This window comes from Tachyglossus aculeatus, chromosome 1 (genome assembly GCF_015852505.1).
Source record: "Tachyglossus aculeatus isolate mTacAcu1 chromosome 1, mTacAcu1.pri, whole genome shotgun sequence".
Lineage (NCBI taxonomy): Eukaryota > Metazoa > Chordata > Mammalia > Monotremata > Tachyglossidae > Tachyglossus > Tachyglossus aculeatus.
Window position 1 is genome coordinate 2,326,815 of NC_052066.1, and position 26,166 is coordinate 2,352,980.

At 46.1% G+C, this 26,166-nt stretch overlaps 1 protein-coding gene across 1 annotated transcript in view; it reads right to left on the reverse strand.

Moving 5' to 3' along the window:
- The window catches only part of OSBPL11 (oxysterol binding protein like 11), a 104,323-nt gene that overhangs the window by 52,476 nt on the left and 25,681 nt on the right, over positions 1-26,166 (reverse strand). The window contains exon 6 of the mRNA XM_038750536.1: positions 11,193-11,397. Coding sequence (XP_038606464.1) covers positions 11,193-11,397 — 205 coding nt within the window. The remainder of the gene's footprint in view (positions 1-11,192; positions 11,398-26,166) is intronic.

Below are 26,166 nucleotides of genomic sequence, written 5' to 3' on the forward strand. Positions count from 1 at the left end.
TGCAGAGCACTGTTCTAAGCGCTGGGGAGGTTATAAGGTGATCAGGTTGTCCCACATGGGGCTCACAGCCTTCATAATAATAATAATAATAATGATGGCATTTATTAAGCGCTTCCTATGTGCAAAGCACTGTTCTAAGTGCTGGGGAGGTTATAAGGTGATCAGGTTGTCCCACGTGGGGCTCACAGCCTTCATAATAATAATAATAATAATGGCATTTATTAAGCGCTTCCTATGTGCAAGGCACTGTTCTAAGCGCTGGGGAGGTTATAAGGTGATCAGGTTGTCCCACGTGGGGCTCACAGCCTTCATAATAATAATCATAATAATAATGATGGCATTTATTAAGCGCTTCCTATGTGCAAAGCACTGTTCTAAGTGCTGGGGAGGTTATAAGGTGATCAGGTTGTCCCACGTGGGGCTCACAGCCTTCATAATAATAATAATAATAATGGCATTTATTAAGCGCTTCCTATGTGCAAGGCACTGTTCTAAGCGCTGGGGAGGTTATAAGGTGATCAGGTTGTCCCACGTGGGGCTCACAGCCTTCATAATAATAATAATAATAATAATAATAATGATGGCATTTATTAGGTGCTTCCTTTGTGCAGAGCACTGTTCTAAGCGCTGGGGAGGTTATAAGGTGATCAGGTTGTCCCACATGGGGCTCACAGCCTTCATAATAATAATAATAATAATGATGGCATTTATTAAGCGCTTCCTATGTGCAAAGCACTGTTCTAAGTGCTGGGGAGGTTATAAGGTGATCAGGTTGTCCCACGTGGGGCTCACAGCCTTCATAATAATAATAATAATAATGGCATTTATTAAGCGCTTCCTATGTGCAAGGCACTGTTCTAAGCGCTGGGGAGGTTATAAGGTGATCAGGTTGTCCCACGTGGGGCTCACAGCCTTCATAATAATAATAATAATAATGGCATTTATTAAGCGCTTCCTATGTGCAAGGCACTGTTCTAAGCGCTGGGGAGGTTATAAGGTGATCAGGTTGTCCCACGTGGGGCTCACAGCCTTCATAATAATAATAATAATAATGGCATTTATTAAGCGCTTCCTATGTGCAAGGCACTGTTCTAAGCGCTGGGGAGGTTATAAGGTGATCAGGTTGTCCCATGTGGGGCTCACAGCCTTCATAATAACAATAATAATAATAATAATAATGGCATTTATTAAGCGCTTCCTATGTGCAGAGCACTGTTCTAAGCGCTGGGGAGGTTAGAAGGTGATCAGGTTGTCCCACGTGGGGCTCACAGCCTTCATACTAATAATAATGATGGCATTTATTAAGCGCTTCCTATGCGCAAAGCACTGTTCTAGGTGCTGGGGAGGTTATAAGGTGATCAGGTTGTCCCACGTGGGGCTCACAGCCTTCATAATAATAATAATAATAATAATAATAATAATAATAATGATGGCATTTATTAAGCGCTTCCTATGTGCAGAGCACTGTTCTAAGCGCTGGGGAGGTTATAAGGTGATCAGGTTGTTCCATGGGGGGCGCACAGCCTTCATAATAATAATAATGATAATAATAATAATAATAATAATAATGGCATTTATTAAGCACTTCCTATGTGCAAAGCACTGTTCTAAGCGCTGGGGAGGTTATAAGGTGATCAGGTTGTCCCACGTGGGGCTCACCAGTCTTAATAATAATAATAATAATAATAATAATAATAATGGCATTTATGTGCAAAGCACTGTTCTAAGCGCTGGGGAATTTACAAGGGGATCAGGTTGTCCCCCGGGGGGCTCACGGTCTTCATCCCCGTTTTACAGAGGAGGGAACTGAGGCCCAGAGAATCAATCGTATTTATTGAGCGCTTACTGTGTGCAGAGCACTGGACTAAGCGCTTGGGAAGTACAAGTTGGCAACATATGGAGACGGTCCCTACCCAACAGTGGGCTCTCAGTCTAAAAGGGAGAAGTGAAGTGGCTTGCCCAAAGTCACCCAGCTGACACGTGGCAGAGCCGGGATTTGAACCCATGACCTCTGACTCCAAAGCCCGGGCTCTTTCCGCAGAGCCACGCTGCTTCCCTACTACCCAAGTGCTCAAGGCCCTACTGTCTATTTATTTTATTTTGTTAGTATGTTTGGTTTTGTTCTCTGTCTCCCGCTTCTAGACTGTGAGCCCACTGTCGGGTAGGGACTGCCTCTAGATGTAGCCAACTTGTACTTCCCAAGCGCTTAGTACAGTGCTCTGCACACAGTAAGCCCTCAATAAATACGATTGATTGATTGATTAATTGATTGAGAGCTCACCTCCTCCACAAGGCCTCCTTTGATGGTCAAGTTGCCAACTTGGACTTCCCAAGCACTTAGTCCAGTGCTCTGCACTCAGGAAGTGCTCAATAAATACGACTGAATGAATGAATGAATGTATATATGTTTGTATGTATTTATTACTCTATTTATTTATTTTACTTGAACATATTTATTCTACTTATTTTATTTTGTTAATATGTTTTGTTTCATTGTCCGTCTCCCCCTTCTAGACTGTGAGCCCGCTGTTGGGTAGGGACCGTCTCTAGATGTTGCCAACTTGGACTTCCCAAGCGCTTAGTCCAGTGCTCTGCACACAGGAAGCGCTCAATAAATACGATTGAATGAATGAATGAATGAATGTATATATGTTTGTACGTATTTATTACTCTATTTATTTTACTCGTACGTATCTATTCTATTTATTTTATTTTGTTAGTATGTTTGCTTTTGTTCTCTGTCTCCCCCTTCTAGACTGTGAGCCCGCTGTTGGGTAGGGACTGTCTCTATGTGTTGCCGACTTGGACTTCGCAAGCGCTTAGTCCAGTGCTCTGCACACAGTAAGCGCTCAATAAATACAACTGAATGAATGAATGAATGACTGTGAGCCCACTGTTGGGTAGGGACCGTCTCTATATGTTGCCAACTTGGACTTCGCAAGCGCTTAGTCCAGTGCTCTGCCCACAGTAAGCGCTCAATAAATACGATTGATTGAATGAATGAATGAAAGTTGCCCCATGTGGGGCTCACAGTCTTCATCCCCTTCAAGGCCCTACTGAGAGCTCACCTCCTCGAGGAGGCCTTCCCACACGGAGCCCCCTCCTTCCTCTCCCCCTCTCCATCCCTTCCCCACAGCACCTGTATATCTGTATATATGTTTGTACGGATTTATTACTCTATTTGTTGATTTTACTTGTACAATCAATCAATCAATCAATCAATCGTATTTATTGAGCGCTTACTATGTGCAGAGCACTGTACTAAGCGCTTGGGAAGTACAAATTGGCATCACATAGAGACAGTCCCTACCCGATAGTGGGCTCACAGTCTAAAAGGGGGAGACAGAGAACAGAACCAAACATACCAACAAAATAAGATAAGTAGGATAGAAATGTACAAGTAAAATAAATAAATAAATAAACAGAGTAATAAATATGTACAACCATATATACATATATACAGGTGCTGTGGGGAAGGGAAGGAGGTAAGACGGGGATGGAGAGGGGGACGAGGGGGAGAGGAAAGAAGGGGCTCAGTCTGGGAAGGCCTCCTGGAGGAGGTGAGCTCTCAGCAGGGCCTTGAAGGGAGGAAGAGAGCTAGCTTGGCGGATGGGCAGAGGGATTGGGGGCATTCCAGGCCCGGGGGAGGACGTGGGCCGGGGGTCGATGGCGGGACAGGCGAGAGCGAGGTACGGTGAGGAGATTAGTGGTGGAGGAGCGGAGGGTGCGGGCTGGGCTGGAGAAGGAGAGAAGGGAGGTGAGGGAGGAGGGGGCGAGGTGATGGATGGAGAGCCTTGAAGCCCAGGGTGAGGAGTTTCTGCCTGATGCGCAGATTGATCGGTAGCCATTGGAGGTTTTTGAGGAGGGGAGTGATATGTCCAGAGCGTTTCTGGACAAAGATAATCCGGGCAGCAGCATGAAGTATGGATTGAAGTGGAGAGAGACACGAGGATGGGAGATCAGAGAGAAGGCTAGTGCAGTAGTCCAGACGGGATAGGATGAGAGCTTGAACGAGCAGGGTAGCGGTTTGGATGGAGAGGAAAGGGCGGATCTTGGCAATGTTGCGGAGCTGAGACCGGCAGGTTTTGGTGACGGCTTGGATGTGAGGGGTGAACGAGAGAGCGGAGTCGAGGATGACACCAAGGTTGCGGGCTTGTGAGACGGGAAGGATGGTAGTGCCGTCAACAGAGATGGGAAAGTCAGGGAGAGGACAAGGTTTGGGAGGGAAGACAAGGAGCTCAGTCTTTGACATGTTGAGCTTTAGGTGGCGGGCGGACATCCAGATGGAGATGTCCTGAAGGCAGGAGGAGATGCGAGCCTGGAGGGAGGGGGAGAGAGCAGGGGCAGAGATGGAGATCTGGGTGTCATCAGCGTAGAGGTGATAGTTGAAGCCGTGGGAGCGAATGAGGTCACCAAGGGAGTGAGTGTAGATGGAGAACAGAAGGGGACCAAGCACTGAACCTTGGGGAACTCCCACAGTAAGAGGATGGGAGGGGGAGGAGGAGCCTGCAAAAGAGACTGAGAAAGAACGACCAGAGAGGTAAGAGGAGAACCAGGAGAGGACGGAGTCTGTGAAGCCAAGGTCAGATAACGTGTGGAGGAGAAGGGGGTGGTCCACAGTGTCAAAGGCAGCTGAGAGGTCGAGGAGGATTAGGACAGAGTAGGAGCCGTTGGATTTGGCAAGCAGGAGGTCATTGGTGACCTTTGAGAGCGCAGTTTCCGTGGAATGAAGGGGACGGAAGCCAGACTGGAGGGGGTCGAGGAGAGAGTTGGTGTTGAGGAATTCGAGGCAGCGCGTGTAGACAACTCGTTCAAGGAGTTTGGAAAGGAATGGTAGGAGGGATATGGGACGATAACTAGAAGGTGAGGTGGGGTCAAGAGAGGGTTTTTTTAGGATGGGAGAGACGTGGGCATGTTTGAAGGCAGAGGGGAAGGAACCAGTGGAGAGTGAGCGGTTGAAGATGGAAGTTAAGGAGGGGAGAAGGGATGGAGCGAGAGATTTCATAAGATGAGAGGGAATGGGGTCAGAAGCACAGGTGGCCGGAGTAGCACTTGAGAGGAGGGAGGAGAGTTCCTCGGAGGATACCGCTGGGAAGGATGGGAGAGTAGCAGAGAGTGTTGAGAGCCGGGGGGTTGGAGAAAGGGGGGAAGAGACTTTGGGGAGGTCGGACCTGATGGATTTAATTTTGTTAATTTTGTCTGTCTCCCCCTTCTAGACTGTGAGCCCGCTGCTGGGTAGGGACCGTCTCTAGATGCTGCCGACTTGGACTTCCCAAGCACTTAGTCCAGTGCTCTGCACACAGTAAGCGCTCAATAAATATGATTGATTGATTTTACTTGTACATATTTATTCTATTTATTTTATTTTGTTAATATGTTTTGTTTTGTCGTCTGTCTCCCCCTTCTAGACTGTGAGCCCGCTGTCGGGTAGGGACCGTCTCTAGATGTTGCCGACTTGGACTTCCCAAGCGCTTAGTACAGTGCTCCGCACACAGTAAGCGCTCAATAAATACGATTGATTGATTGATTTTACTTGTACATATTTATTCTACTTATTTTATTTTGTTAATTTGTTTTGTTGTCCGTCTCCCCCTTCTAGACTGTGAGCCCGCTGTCGGGTAGGGACCATTTCTAGACGTTGCCAACTTGGACTTCCCAAGCACTTAGCCCAGTGCTCTGCACACAGTAAGCGCTCAATAAATACGATTGAATGAATGAATATAAATAGTAAATACTATTTGCTATATTTACTTGTACATATTTACTATTCTATTTGTTTTGTTAATATGTTTTGTTCTGTCATCTGTCTCCCCCCTTCTAGACCGCGAGCCCGCTGTCGGGTAGGGACCGTCTCTAGATGTTGCCGACTTGGACTTCCCAAGCACTTAGTCCAGTGCTCCGCACACAGTAAGCGCTCAATAAATACGATTGATTGATTTTACTTGTACATATTTATTCTACTTATTTTATTTTGTTAATTTGTTTTGTTGTCCGTCTCCCCCTTCTAGACTGTGAGCCCGCTGTCGGGTAGGGACCATTTCTAGACGCTGCCAACTTGGACTTCCCAAGCACTTAGCCCAGTGCTCTGCACACAGTAAGCGCTCAATAAATACAACTGAATGAATGAATATAAATAGTAAATACTATTTACTATATTTACTTGTACATATTTACTCTTCTATTTGTTTTGTTAATATGTTTTGTTCTGTCGTCTGTCTCCCCCTTCTAGACCGCGAGCCCGCTGTCGGGTAGGGACCGTCTCTATGTGTTGCCAACCTGGACTTCCCAAGCGCTTAGTCTAGTGTTCTGCACACAGTGAGCGCTCAATAAATACGACTGAATGAATGAATATAAATAGTATTTACTATTTATTATATTTACTTGTACATATTTACTATTCTATTTTGTTTACATGTTTTGTTTTGTTCTCTGTCTCCCCCTTCTAGACTGTGAGCCCGCCGTCGGGTAGGGACCGTCTCTAGACGTTGCCGACTTGGACTTCCCAAGCGCTTAGTCCAGTGCTCTGCACACAGTAAGCGCTCAATAAATAGGATTGAATGATTTATTTTACTTGTACATATTTATTCTATTTATTTTCTTTTGTTAGTATGTTTTGTTCTGTTGTCCGTCTCCCCCTTCTAGACTGTGAGCCCGCCGTCGGGTTGGGACCGTCTCTATAGGCTGCCAACTTGTTCCTCCCAAGCGCTTAGCCCAGTGCTCTGCACACAGTAAGCGCTCAATAAATACGATTGAATGAATGCATTAATTTTACTTGTACATATTTAGTCTATTTTATTTTGTTAGTATGTTTTGTTTTGTTCTCTGTCTCCCCCTTCTAGACTGTGAGCCCGCTGTTGGGTAGGGACCGTCTCTATATGTCGCCGACTTGGACTTCCCAAGCGCTTAGTCCAGTGCTCTGCACACAGTGAGCGCTCAATAAATACGATTGAATGAATCGTATAAATACGACTGAATGGGGGAACTGAGCACTTACTGCGCGCAGAGCATCATCATCATCACTATTATTAATAAATACCACTGAATGGGGGAACTGAGCGCTTACTGCGCACAGAGCGTCATCATCATTATTATTAATAAATACGACTGAATGGGGGAATTGAGTGCTTACTGTGTGCAGAGCATCATTATCATCATTATTATTATTAATAAATACGACCGAATGGGGGAATTGAGCGCTTAGTGCGCGCAGAGCATCATCTTCATTAGTATTATTATTAATAAATACGACCGAATGGGGGAATTGAGCGCTTACTGTGCGCAGAGCATCATCATCATTTTTATTAATAAATATGACTGAATGGGGGAATTGAGCACTGACTGCGCGCAGAGCGTCATCATCATCATTATTATTATTATTCATAAATACGACTGAATGGGGGAATTGAGAACTTACTGCACGCAGAGCATCATCATCATCATTACTATTATGAATAAATACGACTGAATGGGGGAATTGAGCGCTTACTGCGCGCAGAGCATCATCATCATCACTATTATTAATAAATACAACTGAACGGGGGAATTGAGAGCTTACTGTGTGCAGAGCATCATCATCATTATTATTAATAAATATGACTGAATGGGGGAATTGAGCGCTTACTGCACGCAGAGCGTCATCACCACCATTATCATTATTAATAGATACGACCGAACGGGGGAATTGAGTGCTTACTGCATGCAGAGCATCATCTTCACTAGTATTATTATTAATAAATACGACCGAACGGGGGAATTGAGCGCTTACTGCGTGCAGAGCGTCATCATCCTCATTATTATTATTAATAAATACGACCAAACAGGGGAATTGAGCGCTTACTGCACGCAGAGCATCATCATCATCATTACTACTATTAATAAATATGACTGAATGGGGGAATTGAGCACTTACTGCGTGCAGAGTGTCATCATCATTATTATTAATAAATACGACTGAATGGGGGAATTGAGCGCTTACTGCGTGCAGAGCATCATTATCATTATTATTAATAAATACGACTGAATGGGGGAATTGAGCGCTTACTGCGCGCAGAGCATCATCCTCACTAGTATTATTAATAAATACGACCGAACGGGGGAATTGAGCGCTTACTGCGCGCAGAGCGTCATCATCCTCATTATTATTATTAATAAATACGACCGAACGGGGGAATTGAGCGCTTACTGCGTGCAGAGCATCATCATCATTATTATTAAATATGACTGAATGGGGGAATTGAGTGCTTACTGCGTGCAGAGCGTCATCATCCTCATTATTATTATTAATAAATACGAAAGAACAGGGGAATTGAGCGCTTACTGTGCGCACAGCATCATCATCATTATTATTAATAAATACGACTGAATGGGGGAATTGAGCGCTTACTGCACGCAGAGCATCATCATCATCATTATTATAATAAATACGACCGAATGGGGGAATTGAGCGCTTACTGCATGCAGGGCATCATCTTCACTAGTATTATTATTAATAAATACAACCGAATGGGGGAATTGAGCGCTTACTGCGCGCAGAGCATCATCATTATTATAATGGGGGAATTGAGCGCTTACTGCGCGCAGAGCATCATCATCACCATTACTATTATTAATAAATACGACTGAACGGGGGAATTGAACGCTTACTGCGCGCAGAGCATCATCTTCATCATCATCATCAGCATCAATCGTATTTATTGAGCGCTTACTGCGTGCAGAGCACTGGACTAAGCGCTTGGGAAGTACAAATTGGCAACATCTAGAGACGGTCCCTACCCAACAGTGGGCTCACAGTCTAAAAGGGGAAGACAGAGAACAAAACCAAACATACTAACAAAATAAAATTAATAGAATAGATATGTACAAGCAAAATAAATAGAGTAATAAATATGCACAAACATATATCCATATATACAGGTGCTGAGGGGAAGGGAAGGAGGTAAGATGGGGGGATGGAGAGGGGGACGAGGGGGAGAGGAAGGAAGGGGCTCAGTCTGGGAAGGCCTCCTGGAGGAGGTGAGCTTTCAGTAGGGCCTTGAACAGGGGCTTGAAAAGGGGGGGGACATAGAACAAAACCAAACATATTAACAAAATAAAATAAATAGAATAGATATGGACAAGTAAAATAGAGTAATAAATAAATAGAGTAATAAATCTGTACAAACATATATACATCTATACAGGTGCTGTGGGGAAGGGATGGAGGTAAGGCGGGGGGGATGGCGAGGGGGACGAGGGGGAGAGGAAGGAAGGGGCTGAGTGTGGGAAGGCCTCCTGGAGGAGGTGAGCTCTCAGCAGGGCCTTGAAGGGAGGAAGAGAGCTAGCTTGGCGGATGGGCAGAGGGATTGGGGGCATTCCAGGCCCGGGGGATGACGTGGGCCGGGGGTCGATGGCGGGACAGGTGATTATTATTAATAAATACGACCCAACGGGGGAATTGAGCGCTTACTGCGCGCAGAGCATCATCATCATTACTATTATTATTAATAAATACGACCGAATGGGGGAATTGAGTGCTTACTGCGTGCAGAGCATCATCTTCACTAGTATTATTATTAATAAATACGACCGAATGGGGGAATTGAGTGCTTACTGTGCGCAGAGCATCATCATCATTACTATTATTATTAATAAATACGACCGAATGGGGGAATTGAGTGCTTACTGCGTGCACAGCATCATCTTCACTAGTATTATTATTAATAAATACGACCAAACGGGGGAATTGAGCGCTTACTGCGTGCAAAGCGTCATCATCATCATTATTATTATTAATAAATACGACCGAATGGGGGAATTGAGCGCTTACTGCGTGCAGAGCATCATCATCATTATTATTATTAAATCCGACTGAATGGGGGAATTGAGCGCTTACTGCGTGCAGAGCGTCATCATCACCATTATTTTTATTAATAAATACGACCGAACGGGGGAATTGAGTGCTTACTGCGTGCAGAGCATCATCCTCACTAGTATTATTATTAATAAATACGACCAAACGGGGGAATTGAGCGCTTACTGCACGCAGAGCATCATCTTCACTAGTATTATTATTAATAAATACGACTGATTGAGGGAATTGAGCGCTTACTGCGCGCAGAGCATCATCATCACCATTACTATTATTAATAAATATGACTGAATGGGGGAATCGAGCGCTTACTGCGCGCAGAGCGTCATCATCCTCATTATTATTATTAATAAATACGACCGAACGGAGGAATTGAGCGTTTACTGCGCGCAGAGCATCATCATCATTATTATTATTAATAAATATGACCGAATGGGGGAATTGAGCGCTTACATGATGCAGAGCATCATCTTCACTAGTATTATTAATAAGTACGACTGATTGAGGGAATTGAGCGCTTACTGCGCGCAGAGCATCATCATCACCATTACTATTATTAATAAATATGACTGAATGGGGGAATCGAGCGCTTACTGCGCGCAGAGCGTCATCATCCTCATTATTATTATTAATAAATACGACCGAACGGGGGAATTGAGCGCTTACTGCGCGCAGAGCGTCATCATTATTATTATCATTATTGATAAATACGACCGAACGGGGGAATTGAGCGCTTACTGCGCGCAGAGCATCATCATTATTATTAATAAATACGACTGAATGGGGGAATTGAGCGCTTACTGCATGCAGAGCATCATCTTCACTAGTATTATTATTAATAAATACGACCGAACGGGGGAATTGAGCGCTTACTGCGCGCAGAGCATCATCACCATCACTATTATAATAAATACGACTGAATGGGGGAATTGAGCGCTTACTGCGCGCAGAGCGTCATCATCCTCATTATTATTATTAATAAATACGACCGAACGGGGGAATTGAGCGCTTACTGCGCGCACAGCGTCATCATCCTCATTATCATTATTAATAAATACGACCCAACGGGGGAATTGAGCGCTTACTGCGCGCAGAGCATCATCACCATCACTATTATAATAAATACAACTGAATGGGGGAATTGAGCGCTTACTGCGTGCAGAGCATCATCTTCACTAGTATTATTATTAATAAATACGACCGAACGGGGGAATTGAGCGCTTACTGCGTGCAGAGCATCATCATTATTATTATTAATAAATACGACCGAACGGGGGAATTGAGCGCTTACTGCCCGCCGAGCCCCGCTCTGAGGGCTCTTGGGGGTCCGGGGGGGCGGACGTACCCGCGGGGAGGAGCGGCCCTTTGTGGCGGGCGGCGTGTTGGAGCTGCAGAATGTGGAAGCAGTCGGCCAGGCAGCCCAGCGTGGCGGCGGACGTGGCCTTCAGCAGCAGCAGGTCCCGGTCCAGGGCGGCGGGGCGGCCGCAGGCCGGCAGCCCCTCGATGCTCTTCAGCAGGTCCCTCTGCTGCCCTTTGGCGTGGGCCATCATCTGCGGGCACAGCCGGACCACCCCCCGTCACCGGCGCCCCGCCGCTAAAGCCCCCTCCGAGGGCCGCACGGGCACCCGTTCCCTCCCTCCATGCAACGCCTGGATACGTAATCGGAATAAAAATGGCATTTAGGGCCGCACGGGCACCCATTCCCTCCTTCCCCGCAGCGCCTGGATACATAATCGGAATAAAAATGGCATTTAGGGCCGCACGGCCACCAATTCCCTCCCTCTCTGCAGCGCCTGGATACATAATCAATCAATCAATCGTATTTATTGAGCGCTTACTGTGTGCAGAGCACTGTACTAAGTGCTTGGGAAGTACAAATTGGAATAAAAATGGCATTTAGGGCCACAAGGGCACCCATTCCCTCCCTCCCCGCAGCGCCTGGATACATAATCGGAATAAAAATGGCATTTAGGGCCGCACGGGCACCCATTCCCTGCCTCCCCGCGGTGTCTGGATGCGTAATCGGAATAAAAATGGCATTTAGGGCCGCTCGGGCACCCATTCCCTCCCTCCATGCAGCACCTGGATACATAATCGCAATAAAAATGGCATTTAGGACCGCACGGGCACCAATTCCCTCCCTCTCTGCAGCGCCTGGATGCATAATCAATCAATCAATCAATCGTATTTATTGAGCGCTTACTGTGTGCAGAGCACTGTACTAAGTGCTTGGGAAGTGCAAATTGGAATAAAAATGGCATTTAGGGCCGCACGGGCACCCATTCCCTCCCTCCCCGCAGTGCCTGGATACATAATCAGAATAAAAATGGCATTTAGGGCCGCACGGGCACCCATTCCCTCCCTCCATGCAGCGCCTGGATGCGTAATCGGAATAAAAATGGCATTTAGGGCCGCACGGGCACCCATTCCCTCCTTCCCCGCAGCGCCTGGATACATAATCGGAATAAAAATGGCATTTAGGGCCGCACGGCCACCAATTCCCTCCCTCTCTGCAGCGCCTGGATACATAATCAATCAATCAATCGTATTTATTGAGCGCTTACTGCGTGCAGAGCACTGTACTAAGTGCTTGGGAAGTACAAATTGGAATAAAAATGGCATTTAGGGCCGCAAGGGCACCCATTCCCTCCCTCCCCGCAGCGCCTGGATACATAATCGGAATAAAAATGGCATTTAGGGCCGCACGGGCACCCATTCCCTCCCTCCCCGCGGCGTCTGGATGCGTAATCGGAATAAAAATGGCATTTAGGGCTGCTCGGGCACCCATTCCCTCCCTCCATGCAGCACCTGGATACATAATCGCAATAAAAATGGCATTTAGGACCGCACGGGCACCAATTCCCTCCCTCTCTGCAGCGCCTGGATACATAATCAATCAATCAATCAATCAATCGTATTTATTGAGCGCTTACTGTGTGCAGAGCACTGTACTAAGTGCTTGGGAAGTACAAATTGGAATAAAAATGGCATTTAGAGCCGCACGGGCACCCATTCCCTCCCTCCCCGCAGTGCCTGGATACATAATCAGAATAAAAATGGCATTTAGGGCCGCACGGGCACCCGTTCCCTCCCTCCATGCAGCGCCTGGATGTGTAATCGGAATAAAAATGGCATTTAGGGCCGCACGGGCACCCATTCCCTCCTTCCCCACAGCGCCTGGATACATAATCGGAATAAAAATGGCATTTAGGGCCGCACGGCCACCAATTCCCTCCCTCTCTGCAGCGCCTGGATACATAATCAATCAATCAATCGTATTTATTGAGCGCTTACTGCGTGCAGAGCACTGTACTAAGTGCTTGGGAAGTACAAATTGGAATAAAAATGGCATTTAGGGCCGCAAGGGCACCCATTCCCTCCCTCCCCGCAGCGCCTGGATACATAATCGGAATAAAAATGGCATTTAGGGCCGCACGGCCACCGATTCCCTCCCTCCCCATAGCGCCTGGATACATAATCGGAATAAAAATGGCATTTAGGGCCGCACGGGCACCCATTCCCTCCCTCCCCGCGGCGCCTGGATACGTAATCGGAATAAAAATGGCATTTAGGGCCGCTCGGGCACCCATTCCCTCCCTCCATGCAGCACCTGGATACATAATCGCAATAAAAATGGCATTTAGGGCCGCACGGGCACCAATTCCCTCCCTCTCCGCAGCGCCTGGATACATAATCAATCAATCAATCGTATTTATTGAGCGCTTACTGTGTGCAGAGCACTGTACTAAGTGCTTGGGAAGTACAAATTGGAATAAAAATGGCATTTAGGGCTGCACGGGCACCCATCCCCTCCCTCCCCGCAGCGCCTGGATGCGTAATCGGAATAAAAATGGCATTTAGGGCCGCATGGGCACCCATTCCCTCTCTCCCCGCAGCGCCTAGATACATAATCGGAATAAAAATGGCATTTAGGGCCGCACGGGCACCCATTCCCTCCCTCCATGCAACGCCTGGATACATAATCGGAATAAAAATGGCATTTAGGGCCACACGGGCACCCACTTCCTCCCTCCATGCAGCGCCTGGATACGTAATCGGAATAAAAATGGCATTTAGGGCCGCACGGGCACCCATTCCCTCCCTCTCCGCAGCGCCTGGATACATAATCAATCAATCGTATTTATTGAGCACTTACTGTGTGCAGAGCACTGTACTAAGTGCTTGGGAAGTACAAATTGGAATAAAAATGGCATTTAGGGCCGCACGGGCACCCATTCCCTCTCTCCCCGCAGCGCCTGGATACATAATCGGAATAAAAATGGCACTTAGGGCCGCATGGGCACCGATTCCCTCCCTCCCCATAGCGCCTGGATACATAATCGGAATAAAAATGGCATTTAGGGCCGCACGGGCACCCATTCCCTCCCTCCCCGCAGCACCTGGATACGTAATCAGAATAAAAATGGCATTTAGCCTCCATCCCCATTTGACAGATGAGGGAATGGAGGCCCACAGAATAATGATAATAATAATGATAATAATGATGGCATTTGTTAAGCGCTTACTATGCGCAGAGCGCCGTTCTAAGTGTGGGGAGGTTACAAGGTGATCCGGTTGGCCCACAGTCTTCATCCCCATTTGACAGATGAGGGAATGGAGGCCCAGAGAATAATAATAATAATAATAATGATGGTATTTGTTAAGCGCTTACTATGTGCAGAGCACTGTTACAAGCGCTGGGGAGGTTACAAGGTGATCAGGTTGTCCCACGGGGGGCTCACGGTCTTCATCTCCATTTGACAGATGAGGGAACGGAGGCCCAGAGAATAACAATAATAATAATAATAATGGTATTTATTAATAATAATAATAATAATGGCATTTATTAAGCACTTACTATGTGCAAAGCACTGTTCCAAGCACTGGAGAGGTTACTAGGCGATCAGGTTGTCCCACTGGGGGCTCGCAAAGCGGTTACTATGGGCAGAGCACTGTTCTAAGCGCTGGGGAGGTTACAAGGTGAGCAGGTGGGCCCACGGGGGGCTCACGGTCTTCATCCCCATTTTACAGATGAGGGAACGGAGGCCCAGAGAATAATAATAATAACAATAATAATAATAACGGTATTTGTTAAGTGCTTACTATGTGCAGAGCACCGTTCTAAGCATGGGGAGGTTACAAGGTGATCAGGTTGGCCCACGGGAGGCTCACGGTCTTCATCCCCATTTGACAGATGAGGGAATGGAGGCCCAGAGAATAATAATAATAATAATAATGATGATGGTATTTGTTAAGCGCTTACTATGTGCACAGCGCCGTTCTGAGCACTGGGGAGGTTACAAGGTGAGCAGGTTGTCCCACGGGGGGCTCACGGTCTTCATCCCCATTTGACAGATGAGGGAATGGAGGCCCAGAGAATAATAATAATGGTATTTGTTAATAATAATAATAATAATGGCATTTATTAAGCACTTACTATGTGCAAAGCACTGTTCTAAGCATTGGAGAGGTTACTAGGTGATCAGGTTGTCCCACTGGGGGCTTGCAAAGCGCTTACTATGGGCAGAGCACTGTTCTAAGCGCTGGGGAGGTTACAAGGTGAGCAGGTGGGCCCACGGGGGGCTCACGGTTTTCATCCCCATTTGACAGATGAGGGAACGGAGGCCCAGATAATAATAATAATAATAATAATAATAATAATAATAATAATAATGGTATTTGTTAAGTGCTTACTATGTGCAGAGCACCGTTCTAAGCATGGGGAGGTTACAAGGTGATCAGGTTGCCCCATGGGGGGCTCACGGTCTTCATCCCCATTTGACAGATGAGGGAATGGAGGCCCAGACAATAATGATAATAATAATGATGGCATTTGTTAAGCACTTACTATGCGCAGAGCACTGTTTTAAGCCCTGGGGAGGTTACAAGGTGATCAGGTTGTCCCACGGGGGGCTCACAGTCTTCATCCCCATTTGACAGATGAGGGAACGGAGGCCCAGAGAATAATAATAATAATAATGATGATGGTATTTGTTAAGCGCTTACTATGTGCACAGCGCCGTTCTGAGCACTGGGGAGGTTACAAGGTGAGCAGGTTGTCCCACGGGGGGCTCACGGTCTTCATCCCCATTTGACAGATGAGGGAATGGAGGCCCAGAGAATAATAATAATGGTATTTGTTAATAATAACAATAATAATGGCATTTATTAAGCGCTTACTATGTGCAAAGCACTGTTCCAAGCACTGGAGAGGTTACTAGGTGATCAGGTTGTCCCACTGGGGGCTCGCAAAGCGGTTACTATGGGCAGAGCACTGTTCTAAGCGCTGGGGAGGTTACAAGGTGAGCAGGTAGGCCCACAGGGGGCTCACAGTCTTCATCCCCATTTGACAGATGAGGGAACGGAGGCCCAGAGAATAATAATAATAATGATAATAATAATAATAATAATAATAATAATGGTATTTGTTAAGTGCCTACTATGTGCAGAGCACCGTTCTAAGCATGGGGAGGTTACAAGGTGTTCAGGTTGCCCCACGGGGGGCTCACAGTCTTCATCCCCATTTGACAGATGAGGGAATGGAGGCCCAGACAATAATGATAATAATAATGATGGCATTTGTTAAGCGCTTACTATGTGCAGAGCGCCGTTCTGAGCACTGGGGAGGTTACAAGGTGATCCGGTTGGCCCACGGGGGGCTCACGGTCTTCATCCCCATTTGACAGATGAGGGAACAGAGGCCCAGAGAATAATAATAATAATAATAATGATGGCATTTGTTAATAATAATAATAATAATAATAATAATGGCATTTATTAAGCACTTACTATGTACAAAGCACTGTTCTAAGCACTGGAGAGGTTACTAGGTGACCAGGTTGTCCCACGGGGGGCTCACAAAGCGCTTACTATGGGCAGAGCACCGTTCTAAGCGCTGGGGAGGTTACAAGGTGAGCAGGTGGGCCCACGGGGGGCTCACGGTCTTCATCCCCATTTTCCAGATGAGGCCACTGAGGCCCAGAGAAGTGAAGTGACTTGCCCATAGTCACCCAGCTGACAATTGGCGGAGCCGGGGTTTGAACTCATGACCTCTGACTCCAAATAATAATAATAACACTAATAGTGGCATTTATTAAGCACTTACTATGTGCAGAGCACCGTTCTAAGCACTGGGGAGGTTACAAGGTGATGAGGTTGTCCCACGGGGGGCTCACAGTCTTCATCCCCATTTGACAGATGAGGGAACTGAGGCCCAGAGAATAATAATAATGATGATAATAATAATAATAATAACCCCAGCTCTACCAATTGTCAGCTGTGAGACTTTGGGCAAGTCACTTCACTTCTCTGGGCCTCAGTTACCTCACCTGTAAAATGGGGATGAAGACTGTGAGCCCCCTGTGGGACAACCTGATCACCTTGTAACCTCCCCAGCGCTTAGAGCAGTGCTATGCACATAGTAAGCGCCTTTCCCCACCCCCCTGCCTTACCTCCTTCCCCTCCCCACAGTACCTGTATAGATGTATATATGTTTGGACATATTTATTACTCTATTTATTTTACTTGTACATAGTTATTCTATTTATTTTATTTTGTTAATATGTTTTGTTTTGTTCTCTGTCCCCCGCCTTGTAGACTGTGAGCCCGCTGTTGGGTAGGGACCGGCTCTATATGTTGCCGACTTGGACTTCCCAAGCGCTTAGTACAGTGCTCTGCACACAGTAAGTGCTCAATAAATACGACTGAATGAATGAACAAATACCATCATAATAAGGTGATCCGGTTGTCCCATGGGGGGCTCACAGTCTTCATCCCCATTTCACAGATGGAGGAACTGAGGCCCAGAGAAGTGAAGTGACTGGCCCAAAGCCACCCAGCCGACAAGTGGCGGAGCCGGGATTAGAACCCACGACCTCGGACTCCCGAGCCCGGGCTCCTTCCGCTGACCTCTAGCCTGTGAGCCCGCTGTCGGGTAGGGACCGTCTCTAGATGTTGCCAACTTGGACTTCCCAAGCGCTTAGTACAGTGCTCTGCACACAGTAAGCGCTCAATAAATACGATTGACTGATTGATTGACTGACCTCCCGAGGGTGGGAATTCGAGGGGCTGACGTCAGGGGGGATGGCAACGAAGGAGGATGGGAGAAACCCAGCGCTTAGAACAGTGCTTTGCACATAGTAAGCGCTTAATAAATGCCATCATTATTATTATTATTATTATTAATGTGAGGACTCGGGGGGAGTGGGAAAAGGAGGATACTGTTTTATTGCCCTCTCCCAAGTGCTCAGTACAGTGCTGTGCACACAGTAAGCGCTCAATAAATGCCATCATTATCATTATTATTATTAATGCGAGGACTCGGGGGGAGTGGGAAAAGGAGGATACTGTTTTATTGCCCTCTCCCAAGTGCTTAGTACAGTGCTGTGCACACAGTAAGCGCTCAATAAATGCCATCATTATTATTATTATTAATGCGAGGACTCGGGGGGAGTGGGAAAAGGAGGATACTGTTTTATTGCCCTCTCCCAAGTGCTCAGTACAGTGCTGTGCACACAGTAAGCGCTCAATAAATGCCATCATTATTATTATTATTATTATTAATGTGAGGACTCAGGGGGGAGTGGGAAAAGGAGGATACTGTTTTATTGCCCTCTCCCAAGTGCTTAGTACAGTGCTGCTGCACACAGTAAGCGCTCAATAAATGCCATCATTATTATTATTATTATTAATGCGAGGACTCGGGGGGAGTGGGAAAAGGAGGATACTGTTTTATTGCCCTCTCCCAAGTGCTCAGTACAGTGCTGTGCACACAGGAAGCGCTCAATAAATGCCATCATTATTATTATTATTATTATTAATGTGAGGACTCGGGGGGAGTGGGAAAAGGAGGATACTGTTTTATTGCCCTCTCCCAAGTGCTTAGTACAGTGCTGTGCACACAGTAAGCGCTCAATAAATGCCATCATTATTATTATTATTATTAATGTGAGGACTCGGGGGGAGTGGGAAAAGGAGGATACTGTTTAATTGCCCTCTCCCAAGTGCTCAGTACAGTGCTGTGCACACAGTAAGCGCTCAATAAATGCCATCATTATTATTATTATTAATGCGAGGACTCGGGGGGAGTGGGAAAAGGAGGATACTGTTTAATTGCCCTCTCCCAAGTGCTTAGTACAGTGCTGTGCACACAGGAAGCGCTCAATAAATGCCATCATTATTATTATTATTATTAATGTGAGGACTCGGGGGGAGTGGGAAAAGGAGGATACTGTTTAATTGCCCTCTCCCAACTGCTTAGTACAGTGCTGTGCACACAGTAAGCGCTCAATAAATGCCATCATTATTATTATTATTAATGTGAGGACTCGGGGGCAGTGGGAAAAGGAGGATACTGTTTTAGTGCCCTCTCCCAAGTGCTCAGTACAGTGCTGTGCGCACAGTAAGCGCTCAATAAATGCCATCATCATTATTATTATTATTAATGCGAGGACTCGGGGGGAGTGGGAAAAGGAGGATACTGTTTAATTGCCCTCTCCCAAGTGCTTAGTACAGTGCTGTGCACACAGTAAGCGCTCAATAAATGCCATCATCATTATTATTATTAATGCGAGGACTCGGGGGGAGTGGGAAAAGGAGGATACTGTTTTAGTGCCCTCTCCCAAGTGCTCAGTACAGTGCTGGGCACACAGGAAGCGCTCAATAAATGCCATCATTATTATTATTATTATTAATGTGAGGACTCGGGGGGAGTGGGAAAAGGAGGATACTGTTTAATTGCCCTCTCCCAACTGCTTAGTACAGTGCTGTGCACACAGTAAGCGCTCAATAAATGCCATCATTATTATTATTATTATTAATGTGAGGACTCGGGGGGAGTGGGAAAAGGAGGATACTGTTTTAGTGCCCTCTCCCAAGTGCTTAGTACAGTGCTGTGCACACAGGAAGCGCTCAATAAATGCCATCATTATTATTATTATTATTAATGTGAGGACTCGGGGGGAGTGGGAAAAGGAGGATACTGTTTTATTGCCCTCTCCCAAGTGCTCAGTACAGTGCTGTGCACACAGTAAGCGCTCAATAAATGCCATCATTATTATTATTATTATTATTAATGTGAGGACTCGGGGGGAGTGGGAAAAGGAGGATACTGTTTAATTGCCCTCTCCCAAGTGCTTAGTACAGTGCTGTGCACACAGTAAGCGCTCAATAAATGCCATCATTATTATTATTATTATTAATGCGAGGACTCGGGGGGAGTGGGAAAAGGAGGATACTGTTTAATTGCCCTCTCCCAACTGCTTAGTACAGTGCTGTGCACACAGTAAGCGCTCAATAAATGCCATCATTATTATTATTATTATTAATGCGAGGACTCGGGGGGAGTGGGAAAAGGAGGATACTGTTTAATTGCCCTCTCCCAAGTGCTTAGTACAGTGCTGTGCACACAGTAAGCGCTCAATAAATGCCATCATTATTATTATTATTAATGCGAGGACTCGGGGGGAGTGGGAAAAGGAGGATACTGTTTAATTGCCCTCTCCCAAGTGCTTAGTACAGTGCTGTGCACACAGTAAGCGCTCAATAAATGCCATCATCATTATTATTATTAATGCGAGGACTCGGGGGGAGTGGGAAAAGGAGGATACTGTTTTAGTGCCCTCTCCCAAGTGCTCAGTACAGTGCTGGGCACACAGGAAGCGCTCAATAAATGCCATCATTATTATTATTATTATTAATGTGAGGACTCGGGGGGAGTGGGAAAAGGAGGATACTGTTTAATTGCCCTCTCCCAACTGCTTAGTACAGTGCTGTGCACACAGTAAGCGCTCAATAAATGCCATCATTATTATTATTATTATTAATGTGAGGACTCGGGGGGAGTGGGAAAAGGAGGATACTGTTTTAGTGCCCTCTCCCAAGTGCTTAGTACAGTGCTGTGCACACAGGAAGCGCTCAATAAATGCCATCATTATTATTATTATTATTAATGTGAGGACTCGGGGGGAGTGGGAAAAGGAGGATACTGTTTTATTGCCCTCTCCCAAGTGCTCAGTACAGTGCTGTGCACACAGTAAGCGCTCAATAAATGCCATCATTATTATTATTATTATTAATGTGAGGACTCGGGGGGAGTGGGAAAAGGAGGATACTGTTTAATTGCCCTCTCCCAAGTGCTTAGTACAGTGCTGTGCACACAGTAAGCGCTCAATAAATGCCATCATTATTATTATTATTATTGATGCGAGGACTCGGGGGGAGTGGGAAAAGGAGGATACTGTTTAATTGCCCTCTCCCAACTGCTTAGTACAGTGCTGTGCACACAGTAAGCGCTCAATAAATGCCATCATCATTATTATTATTAATGCGAGGACTCGGGGGGAGTGGGAAAAGGAGGATACTGTTTTAGTGCCCTCTCCCAAGTGCTCAGTACAGTGCTGTGCACACAGTAAGCGCTCAATAAATGCCATCATTATTATTATTATTATTAATGCGAGGACTCGGGGGGAGTGGGAAAAGGAGGATACTGTTTTATTGCCCTCTCCCAAGTGCTCAGTACAGTGCTGTGCACACAGTAAGTGCTCAATAAATGCCAACATTATTATTATTATTAATGCGAGGACTCGGGGGGAGTGGGAAAAGGAGGATACTGTTTCATTGCCCTCTCCCAAGAGCTTAGTACAGTGCTGTGCACACAGGAAGCGCTCAATAAATGCCATCATTATTATTATTATTATTAATGCGAGGACTCGGGGGGAGTGGGAAAAGGAGGATACTGTTTTAGTGCCCTCTCACAAGTGCTCAGTACAGTGCTGTGCACACAGGAAGCGCTCAATAAATGCCATTATTATTATTATTATTATTAATGTGAGGACTCGGGGGGAGTGGGAAAAGGAGGATACTGTTTTATTGCCCTCTCCCAAGTGCTTAATACAGTGCTGTGCACACAGTAAGCGCTCAATAAATGCCATCATTATTATTATTATTATTAATGCGAGGACTCGGGGGGAGTGGGAAAAGGAGGATACTGTTTTATTGCCCTCTCCCAAGTGCTCAGTACAGTGCTGTGCACACAGTAAGCGCTCAATAAATGCCATCATTATTATTATTATTATTAATGCGAGGACTCGGGGGGAGTGGGAAAAGGAGGATACTGTTTTAGTGCCCTCTCCCAAGTGCTTAGTACAGTGCTGTGCACACAGTAAGCGCTCAATAAATGCCATCATTATTATTATTATTATTAATGTGAGGACTCGGGGGGAGTGGGAAAAGGAGGATACTGTTTAATTGCCCTCTCCCAAGTGCTCAGTACAGTGCTGTGCACACAGTAAGCGCTCAATAAATGCCATCATTATTATTATTATTAATGCGAGGACTCGGGGGGAGTGGGAAAAGGAGGATACTGTTTAATTGCCCTCTCCCAAGTGCTTAGTACAGTGCTGTGCACACAGGAAGCGCTCAATAAATGCCATCATTATTATTATTATTATTAATGTGAGGACTCGGGGGGAGTGGGAAAAGGAGGATACTGTTTAATTGCCCTCTCCCAACTGCTTAGTACAGTGCTGTGCACACAGTAAGCGCTCAATAAATGCCATCATTATTATTATTATTAATGTGAGGACTCGGGGGCAGTGGGAAAAGGAGGATACTGTTTTAGTGCCCTCTCCCAAGTGCTCAGTACAGTGCTGTGCGCACAGTAAGCGCTCAATAAATGCCATCATTATTATTATTATTATTAATGTGAGGACTCGGGGGGAGTGGGAAAAGGAGGATACTGTTTTAGTGCCCTCTCCCAAGTGCTCAGTACAGTGCTGTGCACACAGGAAGCGCTCAATAAATACTCTTGATAGATGGGGGGGAGGAAGGGGGACAGAGGGAGAGTCAGCTCGGAATCTCCTCCGAGAAGCCTTCCCGGACTAAGCCCTTCTAGACTTGAGCCCGCTGTCGGGTCGGGACCGTCTCTAGATGTTGCTGACTTGGACTTCCCAAGCGCTTAGTACAGTGCTCTGCACACAGTAAGCGCTCAATAAATACGATTGATTGATTGATTAGCCCTCCTCTCTCTCGTCTCCCTTCTGCATCGCTCGTACTTGCTTCCCAGCGCCCCCGGCACATATAATAATAATGATTACGGTATTTCGTTAAGCCCTTAGAGAAGCAGCGGGGCTCAGTGGAAAGAGCCCGGGCTTTGGAGTCACAGGTCACGGGTTCAAATCCCGGCCCCGCCACTTGTCAGCTGGGTGACTTTGGGCAAGTCACTTCCCTTCTCTGGGCCTCAGTTCCCTCATCTGGAAAATGGGGATGAAGACTGTGAGCCCCCCGTGGGACAACCTGATCACCTTGTAACCTCCCCAGCGCTTACAACAGTGCTCTGAACATAGTAAGCACTCATTAAATGCCATCATCATTATTATTATTAAGTCACTTCACTTCTCTGGGCCTCAGTGACCTCACCTGTAAAATGGGGATGAAGAGTGTGAGCCCCCCGTGGGCCAACCTGATCACCTTGTAACCTCCCCAGCGCTTAGAACAGTGCTTTGCACATAGTAAGCGCTTAATAAATGCCATCATTATTATTATTAAGTCACTTCACTTCTCTGTGCCTCAGTTACCTCATCTGTAAAAAATGGGGATGAAGACTGTGAGCCCCCCTTGGGCCAACCTGATCACTTTGTAACCTCCCCAGCGCTTAGAACAGTGCTTGGCACATAGTAAGCGCTTAATAAATGCCATCACTATTATTAAGTCACTTCACTTCTCTGGGCCTCACTGACCTCATCTGTAAAATGGGGATTAAGAGTGTGAGCCCTATGTGGGACAACCTGATCACCTTGTAACCTCCCCAGTGCTTAGAACAGTGCTTTGCACATAGAAAGCACTTACTAAATGCCATCATTATTATTATTATTATTAAATCACTTCACTTCTCTGGGCCTCAGTGACCTCATCTGTAAAATGGGGATGAAGAGTGTGAGCCCCCCGTGGGACAACCTGATCACCTTGTAACCTCCCCAGCGCTTAGAACAGTGCTCTGCACCTAGTAAGCGCTTAATAAATGCCATCGTTATTATTATTATTAAGTCACTTCACTGCTCTGGGCCTCAGTGACCTCATCTGTAAAATGGGGATGAAGACTGTGAGCCCCCCGTGGGACAACCTGATCACCTTGTAACCTCCCCAGCACTTAGAACGGTGCCCTGCACATAGTAAGCGCTTAATAAATTCCACTATTATTATTATTAAGTCACTTCAGTTCTCTGGGCCTCAGTGACCTCATCTGTAAAATGGGGATTAGTAGGCGCTTAATAAATGCCATCATTATTATTATTAAGTCACTTCACTTCTCTGGGCCTCACTTACCTCATCCGTGAAAAGGGGATGAAGCCTGTGAGCCCCCCGGGGGACAGCCTGATCAATCAATCAATCGCATTTATTGAGCGCTTACTGTGTGCACAGCACTGGACTAAGCGCTTGGGAAGTCACCTTGTAACCTCCCCAGCGCTTAGAACAGTGCCCAGCACATAGTAAGCGCTTAATAAATGCCATCGTTATTATTATCATTATTAAGTCACTTCACTTCTCCGGGCCTCACTTACCTCATCCGTGAAAAGGGGATGAAGACTGTGAGCCCCCCAGGGGAAAACCTGATCAATCAATCAATCAATCGTATTTATTGAGCGCTTACTGTGTGCAGAGCACTGGACTAAGCGCTTGGGAAGTACAAAGTGCTTGGGAAGTCACCTTGTAACCTTCCCAGTGCTTAGAAAAGTGCCCTGCACATAGTAAGCGCTTAATAAATTCCACTATTATTATTATTAAGTCACTTCACTTCTCCGGGCCTCAGTGACCTCATCTGTAAAATGGGGATTAGTAGGCGCTTAATAAATGCCATCGCTATTATTATTAAGTCACTTCACTTCTCCGGGCCTCACTTACCTCATCCGTGAAAAGGGGATGAAGACTGTGAGCCCCCCGGGGGAAACCTGATCAATCAATCAATCAATCAATCAATCGTACTTATTGAGCGCTTACTGTGTGCAGAGCACTGGACTAAGCGCTTGGGAAGTCACCTTGTAACCTCCCCAGTGCTTAGAACAGCACTCTGCACATAGTAAGCACTTAATAAATGCCATTATTTTTGTTGTTATTATTATTACTATTATTATTATTATTCTATTTATTTTATTTTGTTAGTATGTTTGGTTTTGTTCTCTGTCTCCCCCTTCTAGACCGTGAGCCCGCTGTCGGGTAGGGACCGTCTCTATATGTTGCCAATTTGTACTTCCCAAGCGCTTAGTCCAGTGCTCTGCACACAGTAAGCGCTCAATAAATACGATCGATTGATTTTATTTTGTTAGTATGTTTGGTTTTGTTCTCCGTCTCCCCCTTTTAGGCCGTGAGCCCACTGTTGGGTAGGGACTGTCTCTATATGTAGCCAACTTGGACTTCCCAAGCGCTTAGTCCAGTGCTCTGCACAGAGTAAGCGCTCAATAAATACGATCGATTGATTTTATTTTGTTAGTATGTTTGGTTTTGTTCTCCGTCTCCCCCTCCTAGACCGTGAGCCCACTGTTGGGTAGGGACCGTCTCTCGATGTTGCCAACTTGGACTTCCCAAGTGCTTAGTCCAGTGCTCTGCCCACAGTAAGCGCTCAATAAATACGATTGATTGATTTTATTTTGTTAGTATGTTTGGTTTTGTTCTCCGTCTCCCCCTTTTAGGCCGTGAGCCCACTGTTGGGTAGGGACTGTCTCTATATGTAGCCAACTTGGACTTTCCAAGCGCTTAGTCCAGTGCTCTGCACAGAGTAAGCGCTCAATAAATACGATCGATTGATTTTATTTTGTTAGCATGTTTGGTTTTGTTCTCCGTCTCCCCCTTCTAGACTGTGAGCCCACTGTTGGGTAGGGACCGTCTCTAGATGTTGCCAACTTGGACTTCCCAAGCGCTCAGTCCAGTGCTCTGCCCACAGTAAGCGCTCCATAAATACGATCGATTGATTTTATTTTGTTAGTATGTTTGGTTTTGTTCTCCGTCTCCCCCTCCTAGACTGTGAGCCCGCTGTCGGGTAGGGACCGTCTCTAGATGTTGCCAACTTGGACTTCCCAAGTGCTTAGTCCAGTGCCCTGCCCACAGTAAGCGCTCAATAAATACGATTGATTGATTTTATTTTGTTAGTATGTTTGGTTTTGTTCTCCGTATCCCCTTTCTAGACTGTGAGCCCATTGTCGGGTAGGGACCGTCTCTAGATGTTGCCAGCTTGGACTTCCCAAGCGCTTAGTCCAGTGCTCTGCACACAGTAAGCGCTCAATAAATACGATTGATTGATTGACTGATTAGAACAGCGCCCTGCACAT